This window comes from Glandiceps talaboti, chromosome 11, assembly GCF_964340395.1.
Source record: "Glandiceps talaboti chromosome 11, keGlaTala1.1, whole genome shotgun sequence".
Classification (NCBI taxonomy): domain Eukaryota; kingdom Metazoa; phylum Hemichordata; class Enteropneusta; family Spengelidae; genus Glandiceps; species Glandiceps talaboti.
The window spans coordinates 12,065,312-12,081,165 of NC_135559.1; the positions used below are offsets into that span (position 1 = coordinate 12,065,312).

A 15,854-nucleotide genomic window follows, 5' to 3' on the forward strand; every position below is an offset into this window, starting at 1 on the left:
CTAGCATGATTGTTAGGTGACAAATATGTCTAAAGGCAATGGTGCCCTTGTGTCAAAAAAGAGCTCCATGTGATAAATAGTGTGACACAAGGTCACTTTGAATTATGAGCTGTCATGAAGTAATACTAACTTAGGATGGATGTTAGCATTTCGCGAATAGTCTTCTAAGATGACAACATAAGAGTCATTAAAAGATCAACAGTGTCATATAATGACTAAGGGACCGGACATAATTTACGGCAGGGGGGGGGGGGCTGGGGAGAAATTATCTCTGACTTGGTTTTCCTGGCCTCCCCCATCCACTGTAACCAAAATTTCACAGCCCCCCCCTTTCAAAAGTATAACAATTTCATGCCCCCCCCCCCAAAAAAAAAAAAAGAAGAAAAAAGAAAGAAAAAAAGTGCACAATATCCTGCCCCCTACAATAACTAAAAAGAGTACAAATTTTTTTGTTACTGTAGCACAACTGTAATATTTCTTTTGGTACTACTATTATGTTACTATTTCAGCCCAAACAACTTAGTAGTTGTAGAGGAAGTTTTTTAGAAAACAAAACAAAATAAAACATTTTGACCATACATGTAATCATACACATGTGGTATAATCTTGTTTATTTCCCAACTAGACACCATAAGTAGTCATCACTTAATACCAAGGCATTTGATGTGGTGGTTTTAACTGTCATTCACTGATACATACACAGAGACACAGAGTAAACACACATTCACATGCGTGATTTGTGAAAAACTGTAGTGGGGACATTTGTGGGGAGTATCTAAGGACATCACATCACCTACATTGCCGAAATTTTTGAAATTATTTCTATGAACGACAAATGTAATAAAAATTGCCGATATTTGTAATAAATTTCAGAAAAAATGTAATAAAATTGCCGAAATTTGTAATAAAAAATGACATTAAGGAGGGTCCTTCCTTCCACACTAAAAAATGAGTTATCTAAATAAAGAAATACAAGATTGCAAAAACATCACGTTAAACGAAAGTAGATTTAACAAGCATTAATTGAATTGATTAATATAATAATTAATTGAACAATTAACCAAGTTATTATTATTTCAATCAATCCGCATATATATATATATATATGTATGTATGTATGTATGTATGTATGTATGTATGTATGTATGTATGTATGTGATCAGGAAGTGCAAGAATGATTGATTGAACAAACTAATGAACGAATTAATGAACAAAGAAATGAATGAATGAATGAATGAATGAATGAATGAACAAATTAATTAATTGATTAATTAATGGATGGGTGGGTGGATGCCATTCATTTGAACAAACTAATTAATTAATTAATGGGTGAATGAATGAATGAATGAATGAATGAATGAACGAAGAAATTAATTACTGGATGGTTGGATGGATGGATGAATAAATGAATGAATGAATAAATGAATGAATGAATGGATGAATGTACACTGTAATTCTTAGCGTAGCTTTTGTTTGAACGAACGAACTAATTAATTTATGGATGGATGGATGGATGGATGAATGAATTAATGAATGAATGAATGTGTGTACACTTTGTAATTCTTAGTGGAGTTTTGTTATATTTTGCAAGTTGCCGGGGATACTTGCAATTCGACAGAATATATTAGAAAATAGTTGTTCGTGTGACATTTGAAAAGTCGGCAATTTTATTACAATTGTCGTTAGTTTATTACAAATGTCGGCAATTGTATTACTAATGTCAGCAATTTTATTACAAATGTCGTTAGTTTATTACAAATGTCGTCAGTTTATTACAAATGTCGGCAATTTTATTACAATAGTTTGTTACAAATGTCGACAATTTTATTACAAATGTCGTTAGTTTATTACAAATGTCGGCAATTTTATTGCTATTATCGTTAGATTATTACAAATGTCAGCAATTTTATTACAAATGTCGTTAGTTTATTACAAATGTCAGTTTATTACAAATCTAGGCAATTCTATTAGGATAGTTTATTTCACATGGAATTTGTTATGTTGACAGACCTTCAGAAAGCCTAATAATAGTATTGTAATAAATTGACGACATTTGTAATAAACTAACGACATTTGTAATAACATTGTCGATATTTGTAATACAATTGCCGACATTTGTAACAACATTTGAAGTAAAACTGACAATAAAAATTTACAATCAATGCCTCATCTTCATCAATCCTAGATTTCAACAAACAACACTTGTCCGCAATGATTAAAATATATACATTCGATAATACAAGCACGAAGTGTTGATCAAGTGTGGATTGATGATGCTAGTTCGTATATTCACTCATCACTCAGAGGAAGTAGCATTCAATAACTAGATAAATTCAGAAATTAGAAAACAGATTGAAATTACTTTTTATCTACCCTCCATACGCCCGTCTTTCCATCCGCCCGTATGTCTGTCAGTCAGTCAGTCAGTCAGTCAGTCAGTCAGTCAACCAACCAACCAATTGCAACCAACCAACCAACCAACCAACCAACCAGTTATCTTTTGACAAAGTCAATTTAACAACACGTCCGCCAATGATCAAAATTTACATTCGTTCAATAAAGCACGACGTGTTGATCAAGTGATGGAATTATGATTTGAACTGATGGGTTGGTACATAAGTACTGCTGGGTATATAATGTAGGTACTAGTAGGTAAGTAAGTAGATAGGTAGATAAGTAGACTTATTGACTGATTGCATGGTTGCATGATTGATTGGTTGGTTGATTGATTGATTGATTGATTGGTTGGTTGGTTGGTTGGTTGGTTGGTTGGTTGGTTGGTTGGTTGATTGATTGATTGATTGATTGATTGATTGATTGACAAAGACTCAAAGGACCAAGTGGCTGACATAATTGTTGTAAATTAATTCTAGGAAACCTGTAATGACGATACTTTATATCCCTTCTAAGTTTAGAATGAGAAACTCCATTTCTTTGAAAGTCAGAAAGGAACCCCTTAACATTTTTTAATTACAAATTTCGGTAGGTTTATTACACATTTTTTTCTGAAATTTAATACAAATATCGGCTATTTTTATTACAATTGTCGTTCACAGAATTTATTACAAATGTCGTCAGTTTATTACAAATATCGGCAATTTTATTACAAATTTCGGCAATTATTTCAAATGTCGGTTGTACGAAGCCCCCCCCTCCCCGACCAATTCCAATTTTCAAGTGACCCCCCCCCCACCGTAAATAATGACGGCTCCCTAGGTACGTGATGAATTAGGTCTGACAGCCATTTTGGGTGATACTTGTACCCTGCAATATTAAACATTCCCTAACACCCGTGCGCGATGTGTGTGCATTTCGCTTGATGAGTGATGAACTGTGGGTAGAATGTTATGAGAAAGGGGTATGAAGCCCGCCACCAGTGGCCATTTTCAATTTTTGAACAAGCTCAAAATGCTAGCTTGTCGCCAGATCGGAAAAAAAGGAGTGAAGCGCTCATGTTGAAGTGACGAGCGTGCTGACCAGAACCATTTCTCTTTTTTTTACCTAAAGTCTCGACACATTCGTAATCTTCAATCTGAAAAGTTTCGGTCCTCTTGGGCAGCTTTAAGTTTTCGAAGGTGAACTTTTCATTGAAAGTGTAAAATTGGGTATGTCCAGTGGTGGTACAGTAAGTTATATAGGCAAGAGAAGGTGGTCGATACTTTTTTGTGTAGTCTAGAATCCAGGCTCCCAGCTGGTGATTTTGATTTTGGTGAAAACCAAAATTTGAAATTCCCATTGAAAAATAGGAATTACAAAAAGGTCTAGGGTCCATAATGGAGAGCTAGGTCGGGTCGGGTAACGGGAACCAAACAATTATTGTTTGTAGGCCTAATCATGGTAGTTGTGATCTTACCTTTATGATGAGATAGTTTGACATGATCATAAACATGATATTACATATTTATTCATGTCCGGTTAGATTTGCTTTTATAATTTGTAGTGTACTTCCTTATAAATTTAGAAACTAAGTCAATAATAAACCAGGCAATGACCTGCTTCCTTATGTTGGGTTAATCATCTCAGGCTACTTGTCTGTCCCTTACCGTGTCCGGTTTGCGCCCAATCCGGTAATTGCCTCATTTACTATTGACTTAGCGCTAAATAATTATTTTTTCTGTCCAGATTGTGTCCGATTTGCTATCGACTTAAATTCCTGAACAATTTTAATGTATAGAATGTGTCCGGTAGCTGATGACACTTAGATTTTTGAGAAATAGTTGTATCCGGTTTTTGCCCGGTCACTATTTAGTTTTATCTCTGATAAAATGTTAATGGCAGGTTTTCGTCTGGTCACTATTAAACATTAACTCTCACAAATGTCCTATTTTTGACTTTACATTTGCTTACAGTCCCATTTGGTCATTATCACATCATGTACATACAGGTTCTAATCTAAGTTTACTTCTCGGTGAGTGAACTTGGGCGATCACAGACTAGACGCAATTTTAATTTCACCCCTTTCATATTATATAGTTGGCTAAACACGTCTATATTATCGACATTCTCGATATTTTATTGTATTCTGATAGAAATATTCTGAGACATATCTCGGGAAACAAGTGCCTGTGCTACACTATGCTGTGGGAAGTTGTATAAATATCAAATTAGTTTCTCTTGGGATTCCTAAGGGAAAGGATTGTTTTTATTTTTTTATTTGATAAAATGAACCTCCCTGCGAATTATATTATTGTGTTTTTATCATGCATTCTGTGATTAACATTTATGTGTTGTCACAGTGTTGAAATGTGTTAACAGTAATGAAGTCATCCTTATAAGCCTGCGCTTGTGAAGCTTAGACCCTCGCATGGAAGACGGTCACTAGGAGGCGCGCCCATGGCTAGTGTGAAACAAAAGACAAAATGCCATATTTGAGTTGACCTAATCAAAATATATTGAAGGTTACTGACATGGTCCCTTCATTTTTGCAATGATTGTACTACATACAAACAACAGCAAAAATTTCAAAGCTCTCACACATTGATAAATGAATGAAAAAGAAGATTTGCGCAATTTCTGCAAAAATCTGAAATGTGCAGAACATGACAAGTTGTCAATTTTAGGGTCAAATATTAATTTAAAAAATGACCCCAAGCAATTATTTTCATGATAAAATGACAGACAATAACACTGGGAGAGAGAAAAATTAAAATATTACCACTCAAATGGTTTCAAAGTAAAATGTATTATTACCAAAAAGTGGATTTTATCAAATTAATCAAAAATGACCCCAGCCATAAGCATTAAAAAGGGTCTAAAATATCAGTTACTTTATTTTTCAGATAAAATTAATGAAATTTTCCAATATACTATACCATGGTACAAAATGATGATTAAAAGTGAAGAAATTGATTTTTTTTCTTCAAAATATGCAAATTTCATGCAAATTATCTTATTGGTTCAAAAAACGAAATTGGAATTTCAAGAGGGCCACAGGTGGAAAATTCCTGAAGATTTGTACACATCTGTATTATTAGTGAAAATATAATTAAAATGTTGTGTTCTGATGTTAGTTGTGTCACTTAAATATTTGAAAAAAGTATTGAAAATAACAGCGCTAAATCATACTTTTTTGTTGTGATGAACCTCTTGCCGGGTCAAAGGTCACGCAGGCTTTAACATAGGTTTTGCCCCCATTGCTGTCAAATTGATACTTACATCATCATCAAAGTTGTCATTAAGTTGAAGTTATCACAGATGTTTTCCTTCCCTGTACTATTTACTGGTGTTTATTGCATATTTCACGCATGTAGACCTTATAAAGTTCTTATTAGTATATTCTGAGAGTATTAACCACTCAGGCCACTGAACCAAACTCAGAGAACTATCTACATGTTACCGACAAATAAGCTTTGAGAGGGGGAGGGTTTCTGACAAGGGCTGATTATCATCATCATCATCAGGAAAATCATCATATGTTTTAGGACTGCTCAAGGTACGAGTGTAATTTAGTATGAAAAGCTGATGCAGTATTTCTGTCTGTTTTTCTGAATCTTTCTGATGAGGTTGTTGTAGTTAGTCTCCACTTTTTTACACTTCATACGAAGTTGTGTCTCTGTCCTCTTGTCTGTGTCAATTGCGCAAAACCTATGCAACCAGGTGAGAAGGAGCCTGGAAGGACTGCAACCAAACGACGACCCAAACTTATGACTTGTGAAGTGTAGTTCAAGGAATTCCTTGTTGGTCAATGCCTTGTGTGACCCATTGGTACACTGTTCCACTAAACAAGATCTACAATGGCAAAAAACAAAAGAAAAACAAAACAATTAGAATAACTTTCTGTTGATATGTTTGAATTTAAAATCACAATTCCTTAAAAACAATTAACGTCTAATCTAAGCAGTGGCAATGTGAAATACGACTCATATTTTCCACTTTCTGATTTGTAGATTTTCGATTAGAAATATACCTGAAACAGAGACATCATGAAAGATACATCAATTATTTTCATTTGCTAATTTATGATTAATCACTACGAAACAAAGTTTTGACCATCAAGAAAGCTTTGAACTTCAAATTGTGTGCAGAGCAAAACCCATCAAAACAAGTCAGTTATTATCATAGTGCATTCCACATATAAAACATATGTAGCAAACAAAAGGTTAATCACTGTATGACGTTAGGGGCGCTAGGCCTGACTGAACATTAACAGACATGCGCAGACGGGGAAACCCCGTAGACAGACGTGAACTAACTGTTGTTTTGGTGTATTACGTTGGCGGAGTGTAATATTATTTGACGTACTTGTGTGTGAGAATAAAGACTTTATACCCAACTACAACGTGTTATACTGGTGGCAGCGGTGACGAAGCTCAATATTATAGGAAACCAGTGGGTTTATCAACTACTCCAGCTACTTGGCCTAAACGACACTTTGTGCAGTATGGCTTCGGCGTACGTTCAACTACCAAATAAATTTTGCGGTAAGGAAAATGAAAACTTTAATATATGGGTTCGCAAGTTTGAAGTTGCAACGAAAGCGACGGAGGATTTAACCACAAAGGATGCCAAACTTGGGTTATTACCTGCTTTATTGGATGGCCACGCTTTTCAAGTATATGAACAATTACAAGAAGATGATAAAGGTGATTATGATAAATTGAAAACAGCCCTAGCCGGGAAATTCAGTGGTAAAGAACATGTTAGCTTGTATCGTCTCCAATTTAGGGAGCGAACACGTCAGACTGGGGAGCCCCCAGACGAGTATCAGACGGAGCTTATACGACTAGCAGACATTGCCTATCCAACTTTAGACAGTGTAGTCAAACAAGATATGGTAATGGATCAGTTTATTTGTGGTCTTCAGGACAGCTCATTACAAGAAAAGATTTTAAATGCAGATAAAAAGACATTGGATGAAGTTGTGTTACTTGTTCGTAAAACTGAGGCAGCTACCAAAGCAGTTACCAAAATGTCAGCTGCGCCACAACAACATAGAAGTGGACAAGTAGCTCATGTTACAGCAGACAGTGTGAACTCTATTATTGATAAGAAATTCAAGGAATTAGAACATAGAATTTTACAGAAGTTAGAAGAGATGACAGTGACAAATGAGACTTTGTATGCGAGGCAGAATCAAAGAGGTGATTTTCGTAGATCCACAAATGCAAGAACTCAGAGTAATAGAGGTTCCATTCCTCGTACACAATTTGCACCAGGATTCCAGGGTAACTGTTATTCGTGTGGTGTTTATGGGCACCGAAGTAGTCAGTGTCCAGATCGTGCCACCTATGCACAGTATGAGAGTCAGACTAGTAAGAGACAATTTCAGCAACAACCACAGTCTACTCAATTCAGACAACAGGAAAACTACTAGCTGCTGATGTTAGGGGCCAGCCATTAGCAGCAGAGGATGGGGCCAATACAAGCCAATACTTGGAACAGAATAAAGAAAATCCTACAGATTTTACAAATATGGTAATGATTGTTGTTGGTGACACAGATGTGAAAGCAGTGGTGGATACAGGAGCTGGTATCTCTCTTATAAGTGAAGAATTTAGAATGAAGTGTCATGCTCTTCGTAAGAAACACTTAAATCCTCGTGTCAACTTGCTAGCAACATCACTACTAGGACAGAAGTTAGATATACTGGGGTCAATTCAAACCAGAGTGAGAATTGGCAGTAATGAACTCTTTCATACAATGTTCGTGGTAAGAGACATGGTCAATCCTGTTATACTTGGTTGGGATTTCTTTCTGCAACATGGAGGACAGGTAGATACAGAGCATTGTATGTTATGGATTAATGGCCAGCCAGTCCCATTTTTGAGGAAAAGTCAGTTGGTTCCAGAGATATGCAGTGCTGTGGCAAATCAGACAGTTACAATACCACCACGTAGTGAGATGCCCGTAACTGTTCGCCTTCAATCTGCAACTATGGGAGAACCGCCACCTCATGGTTACACAGGTATTTTAGACCCTGATGAATCATTTCGAGATGATAGGGGTTTAGCTGTTGCCCGAACTGTTTCCAGAGTTACCAATGGTGTTGCGCTTGTACAAGTTATGAACATCACAGAATGGCCTGTAGACTTGCATGAGGACACGCCTTTAGGATCTTTTGTAGCTACTAAGACTGACGAGGAAAGCTATACAGTGTCAAGAGTATATATATATGAACTATGTGAAACAAAGAAGCCAACAGCAACGGTATCACATGTGGAAATCAGTAAGAACACATCAGAAATGGATAGTGGTATAGCCAAGATTTCACTTAATGATACAGCAATAACAGAACCTCAGAAAAGGAGAGTGGGGAATTTATTGAAGGAGTATTCTCATGTATTTAGTAAGAACTCGATGGATAGAGGTCGGACCCATCTAGTCCAACATCATATACGGACAGGGAATGCTGCCCCTATAAAACAATGGCCTCGGCGTGTACCAGTGCATCTACAGGCAGAGATGCAACGACAAGTGAAAACCATGTTGGAAAATGATGTCATAGAAGAGAGCAATTCACCATGGGCTTCTCCAGTAGTATTAGCAAGGAAGAAAGACATGTCCATCCGCTTCTGTGTCGATTACCGCAAAGTGAACTCAGTTACAGAAAGAGATGCTCATATCCTTTACCAAGAATTGATGATACCTTGGATGCTTTGTCAGGATCTAGCCTTTATTCAGTTGTAGATCTTTGTTCAGGATATTGGCAGGTTGAAGTGCACCCAGACGATAGAGACAAGACTGCATTTACCACAGGAGTTGGCCTTTATAATTTCAAGGTCATGCCATTTGGATTAACAAACGCACCACCAACTTTTCAGAGATTGATGGAATTAGTGTTGGCTGGTTTGGATTGGCGTACATGTTTAGTGTACCTGGATGACATTATTATATTCAGCAAGGACTTTGAGGAACACATACAGAGCCTTGAGGAGGTGTTCAAAAGGATGGGGGCTGCTGGTTTGAAATTGAAGCCAGAAAAGTGCAAACTGTTTCAAGGCAGAGTTGTGTTTTTGGGACATAAGGTCTCAGCAGAAGGTATATCTCCGGACCCTGACATAACAGAACGTATACGGTCCTATCCTACTCCAACATGTGTAGCAGACGTTCGCCGCTTCTTAGGCTTAGCATCATATTATAGGAGGTTTGTCAAGAACTTTGCACTGATTGCAACACCCTTACACCACCTATCAGAGAAGGAAGTAAAATTTGAGTGGTCCGAAGATTGTAGTCATGCCTTTCAAGTACTTAAAACTGCCCTTGTCAGTCCACCAATACTTGCATACCCAGACTTTACCAAGACTTTCTACCTTCACGCTGATGCCTCACATTCTGCAGTAGGAGTTGTTTTAGCACAGAGACATGAAGGGGGAGAGAAAGTAATAGCATATGCAAGCCATGCCCTTAACAAGGTGGAGAGAAGGTGGGCCACATATGATAAGGAACTTTTTGCTATTGTGTGGGGAATAAGACATTTCCGCCCTTACTTATGCGGAGCACAGTTTCATGTTGTAACGGACCACAAACCTCTGGTAGGATTACGGGATATTAAAGCTGGTAATGATCCCACAGGACGTAGAGAGAGATGGGCTATAGAACTGAGTATGTATGACTTCACCGTAAAACATAGAGGTGGGAAATATCACTCAAACGCTGACGCCAAGTCTAGATTAAACTTCAAAGAGGGCACTGACGAAGAAATGTCACTTGAGCAGGAATGGTGTTGTCCAGTCTTGTCAACCCATGGTAACAATAACTCTGAAGTTCACCAAATTCAGAGTACACAGGTAACTAATGAAGCATCATACTCAAAGTTAACTGGTGGTAATACTCTGTTGTACTTTGAAAGGGGACAGCAAGAAGATGCAGTATTACAAGAAGTTTTATCATGGTTACAGACAGGAAAGAAACCATCAAAACAGTACCTGAAAGGGAAGAACTGGAGATTGAAAGCGTTATGGCATAAAGTGGACAGTTTGCAAGTGGTGAAGGGAGTAATATGCAAAAAATGGAGTATATATGATGGTCAAAGAGTAAGACATTTGCACCTTGTTCCGGATGTAATGGTCAACACTGTATTGAAAGAACTGCATGATGGTGCCATGTCTGGTCACATGGGAGTAAAGAGAACAGTAGAAAGATGTAGACAGCGGTTCTATTGGCCTGGAATGAGTCAAGATGTTAGGAGATGGGTTCAAAGCTGTCAGCTGTGCCAAAGAAGGAAATCACCAGTACCAAGGGCAAGGGCACCTATGCAAAATATATCAGTAACCCGCCCATTTGAGATGGTTGCAGCAGACTTGAATGAGTTACCCATGTCTAAAATGGGAAATCGCTATGCTCTGGTTGTGATGGACTACTTCACTAAATATGTCAACATTTATGCTGTACTTAACCAAAAGGCAACTACTGTAGCCAGAAAGATATTTGGAGAATATATTGCAGAACATGGAGTATTTGAAAGATTTCACTCAGATCAGGGACGTAATTTTGAGTCCCAGGTGATGACAGAACTCTGTGCACTACTACAAATATATAAATCACGCACTACTCCATATCACCCGCAGTCGGACGGGATGGTCGAAAGGTTCAACCGGACTTTGGCGGAGATGTTGGCAAAATGTGTTGCACAGTATGGTGATGAGTGGGACGATCATATATCGAAGATTGCACTAGCTTATAATACAAGTGTTCATGAAAGCACAGGACAAACTCCATATTTTCTCAATCATGGGAGAGAAGCTAGACTACCAATAGATATACTGTATGGAAGTACTCCAGATGAGGCAGTTGCGGCTCCTAGTACACATGCAAGGCGTGTTGTCACCAACTTGAAAACTGTCTTTCAACAGGTACGTGAAACACTGGGTAGATCGCAAAGAAGACAGAAGGTTGGGTATGATATATGGGCTCACCATCAACCATATGACGTTGGAGATAAAGTGTGGCTACATGACCCAAAGACCAGAAGGGGTAGATGTCAGAAACTTAGATTGCCATGGGTTGGTCCATTTATAGTAAAGAAGAGAATATTGGGTCCAGATGGAGAGCCAGGTGTGGTATACCGCATACAACAGGAAGGACCCCACCGTAGGCGATTAGTGGTACATCACAATAGACTGAAACCATGTATAGACTTACAACGAGATGACCCACATTCACCACCTTCAGTAAGTTTACAGAGACAAGGGGATAAGGAGAGTCAGAGGGAAATAGAAATTGAGAGTTCAATTCCTGCTCCTGGTGGCTATGTGATTATTCCTGGAAGGCAGCAGATTGAAAATGGGGAGGATGAGGATGTAAATGAGAGACTGAATGTAGCTGAAAACCAACATACTGGGGAGATGAGAGATGTGCCAGTAGTAGAAAATAATGTGCCAGAAGTAGAAAATAATGTGCCAGAATTGGAAGAAAATATATTGGATCCAGGGGAGAATGAACATGTGTTGCGCCCTCAGGTGACAAGATCAGGACGGGTAACCAGAGTACCAGCAAGGTACACAGAGTAGAAGAGGAAAACAATATGATAAAATGTGTACTTTGAATGTGTTATCAAGGACAATATCCAGACTGTGACTAAAGTCAATATTGTGTGTTTTGACGGACCCCTACCAGGACATTGCCACTTGGACATTGTGCGGATAATAATACGTACTACCAATAATAGGATATCAATGTGTAATTACTGGTTTACATTACCTGATGCCGTCCATGGATTTATTGTTAATTGTGTACAGTTTGCTGGATTATGGTGCATGCTGCTGTCCTTGGATTTATTGTGATTTGTGCACACATGTTGGATTATAATGAAACTTTCTAGACGCTAGTCTGTATGTACTGGATGTACTCCAATTATGTATTTGAACATACGGGTAACTTTTGAACAATGCAGAACTTGCTCTAAAGAATAAGAGAAACTGATTGACCAGAATACTTGTCAAGTTGTAAATATATATAAAAAAAAAAAAAAAAAAAAAAAAAAATGAAAAATGTAGAGTCCTTATTATTATATCTAGTACGTTTATTCACCTTGATGAAATGAACAATGAACAGTCATATGAAGTTCTAAAGTTTAGTGTCCAGGAGAACACTCTTTTGGTGGGGAGTGATGTAGCAAACAAAAGGTTAATCACTGTATGACGTTAGGGGCGCTAGGCCTGACTGAACATTAACAGACATGCGCAGACGGGGAAACCCCGTAGACAGACGTGAACTAACTGTTGTTTTGGTGTATTACGTTGGCGGAGGCGCCCCGTTCAAACTATTGAAGTGTAATATTATTTGACGTACTTGTGTGTGAGAATAAAGACTTTATACCCAACTACAACGTGTTATACATACAATAAATTTGTGCAAATTATTAAGTTCAGTGAAGGTAGTACCAAGAGTGAGTATTGGTTTTTCAACATACATTTTAAACACTAGACATGCATTTAATTCTAGACAAACATATTACTTCTAAAAGCTTAGGTTACTGCATTGTTTATTATTTAGTATGTAAAGCAAAGCAAAGCATAGGAGAGCAAAGCACAGCACAGCAGACATGGCACAAACGTTCCATTACCAGTATCACCACAATAATAAATAAAAACTTACACAAAATATGCAACAAACTATATATGTATAGTTTGTTCATACATTGTATGTATGGTTTGTTGAAACTTGAAACAGTAATCTGCATTACCTGGGAAATTGAGTGTAGAGAGCATTATTCAATAATTATTCTGACGATATATCTTGTACGCCGACAAAAACGGGGCGAAAATGTGACAAAAATACACAACTGTCATTACTGACCATGTAAAGAAATCAGCTGGTTCGAAAAACCCGGAAGTGAATTTCCCGTGTAAAATTGGTGTTGTGTTCGCTATCATTTGTCGGATAACTTGGCATCGATCGATGAAAAAGGTAGTCATTAGTATAAAATGAAGGAAAATGAAGCCAAAAATTCAAAAGAAGTAGAGTACACAATACTTACGTCAGGGGATTGAAGCCACGCTGAAGCAGGGACATACTTGGCAACCTCCGCCATGTTTTGGCTGGCTCCGTCACCGTGGCATCGAGAAATTCGATGCGCGAAAACATTTTTCATCATATCACCCTGAAATTTGGCAGAAACATAGAGTGATAAATACATAATCGAAACATCGGGGTTAATTTGTCAAATTTTTCAAAACGTCGAAACTATTGATTGTGAAAAAAAGCCATACTTACAGCAGCAAGGCTCGTCAGTTAAAATCCCTCGTCGCTCATAAGAACAGGCCAATAACGAAACTTGGAGTCGAATTCTTTTCAAACAAGCCTTCTGATTCGTCGATTTCTATTCGTTATCTTCGCGCAAAGGGGGTTAAAGAACCAATGGAAAACGGCGTATTTAAAGACTCTCCAAAAGTCGCCGTTGGGGGCTGTCTCTCGCGACCATTGAACCAACCACACACACATAACGCAAGAACGATTGCAATTTCTTTCAATTTCAAACTTCAAAAGATACGATCAGGACGGCCACAAATGCCTTTATACCACTTTTTCTTAAACACAACTACTCATATTTATTAAATAATCGAAAATAACAAGTTATATTTGATTGCTTTACGATTTATGAAGGTTCCAAAATCTTCAAAACAGCAATTTTTTCCCAACAGGCTGTGGGCCTCCGTGTCCTAATAACGGCTGATCTATCAGTCTATCACTGTTAGCAAAACTGTTTATTCAGCATGAAGTGTGATAACAGGACGACAGGTGAACTTTATCGATAAAACTATGTACATCCACTTCTATATATCAATTAGACTCGTTGGGGTCAGAACTGGCAAAGACCACACCTGTGAATAGATCAAAGATCAAAGATACCTGACAGACAAGATGTCATCGCTCACGTAGTCAAATAATTAATCCTACCAGTATTCATTTTGCTTCTCTCTTTCAAGTGCGTGGTCTTTTTGGTTGCGCATGCTTTTGAAAAACATATTTTAATTAGTTAATGCATGAATTGTTAACTTACTGCTAAGTGCGCAATGGCCCAAGCCTTGTGTATTGGAGATGTGATTACTACGGTCTTTTCTCCGAAGAAGTGTCCGGTTATGTGTTTATTTTTCTGAGATGGTTTGTTTGTTTGTTTGTTTGTTTGTTTATTTGTTTGTTTGTGTGTTTGTGTATGTATGTATGTATGTATGTATGTATGTATGTATGTATGTATGTATGTATGCATGCATGTATGTATGTATGTATGTATGTATGTATGTATGTATGTATGTATGTATGTATGTATGTATGTATGTATGTATGTATGTATGTATGTATGTATGTATGTTTATTTGTTTATTTACTTACTTACTTACTTGTTTGTCTGTTTGTGTTTGTGTTTGTGTTTATGTTTGTTTGTGTTTTGTTTGTTTACTTGTTTGTTAGTATTTGTAAACAAAACTAAATAAGCCTGAGCTCCCTGTGGGACAACATTAGTGATACGTCCCCAGGCCGATACTTAGTTGACCCTTCTTTTAAGGCGTTTCGGACTGGCTGTTGGGGTCCTTCACCAGTCGCAGTTCTGTCAAACGAGACAGTGTTCCCGTTTTTGTTTGGCTTCGTTTTGTTTGGCTTAAAGTTCAAATTTTCATCAAGCAGAGATGCGAGTATTTCGAGTATATTATGATCAGCCTGGCTTTTTTCAGCCAGGCTTTTAGAGGCAGAGGACTTCAGTTTACTTGTGACAAGTATCAAATGCACATCACGTTGTGGTGGAGGCACATCACGTCACTGCAATGCACATCATGTCATTGCAAATGCACATCATCTTGTGGTAAAAGCACATCACAACATATATCAAATGGACATCACGTTGTGGTGAAAGAACACCATGTCATTGCAAATGCACATCACGTCATTGCAAATGCATATCACATCGTCGCAAATTGAGATGTCATCGTAGCGAATGTATATCACATTGTGGTAAAAACACATAACGTTATTGCAAATGCATATCATATTGTGGTGAAAGCACAACACGTCATTGTAAATGGATAACACGGGGTGAAAACATCATGTCATTGCAAATGCACATCACATTGTAGTGAAAGCATATCATATTTGCAAATGGACATCACGTTGTGGTAAAAGCTCATCACGTCATTGTAAATGCACATAACATTGTGGTAAAAGCTCATCACAACATTCCAAATGGACATCACGTTCTGATGAAAGCTCATCACGTCATATTAAATGGACAACACGTCATGAAAATGGGCATTATAAGACAGTCATGGCGTTCCATATGACAGAGTTCGAGAAGATGACGCTGGACATGTGTCAGTCATTTCAAGTACGTTTCACAGTTTACGTCAATACTAAGCAACGTAGCATCACAATTGTTCACAAGTGAAACAACACAAAGAAAACAACCAAGTTAACCGTCCAGTGTG

The 15,854-nt window shown here is 37.6% G+C and overlaps 1 protein-coding gene across 2 annotated transcripts; it reads right to left on the minus strand.

The window, feature by feature from the left end:
- Window positions 1–5,302: 5,302 nt before the first annotated feature.
- On the minus strand, window positions 5,303–13,691 carry LOC144442617 (uncharacterized). 2 transcript variants are annotated; one of them, XR_013481645.1, is made up of 4 exons: window positions 13,654–13,691; window positions 13,418–13,540; window positions 13,036–13,123; window positions 5,303–6,228 (listed from the first exon to the last, which is right to left on the minus strand). XR_013481645.1 is itself a non-coding variant. In XM_078131996.1 (3 exons), exons 2-3 carry the CDS (start codon window positions 13,522–13,524, stop codon window positions 5,946–5,948), a joined length of 390 nt encoding a protein of 129 aa, XP_077988122.1. In that variant the 5' UTR covers window positions 13,525–13,540; window positions 13,654–13,691; the 3' UTR covers window positions 5,303–5,945. The 2 variants fall into 2 exon arrangements, 1 of the variants encoding a protein (XP_077988122.1); XM_078131996.1 differs by lacking the exon at window positions 13,036–13,123.
- Window positions 13,692–15,854: the final 2,163 nt, after the last annotated feature.

Bases quoted from the DNA above. Each gene is read 5' to 3' on its own strand.
- LOC144442617 (XM_078131996.1), bottom strand. From the start codon at position 13,524: ATGTTTTCGCGCATCGAATTTCTCGATGCCACGGTGACGGAGCCAGCC. The intron at 6,229-13,417 runs GTAAGTATTGTG...TTGCCATTGTAG, and splicing joins CGTGGCTTCAATCCCCTGAC to ATCTTGTTTAGTGGAACAGT.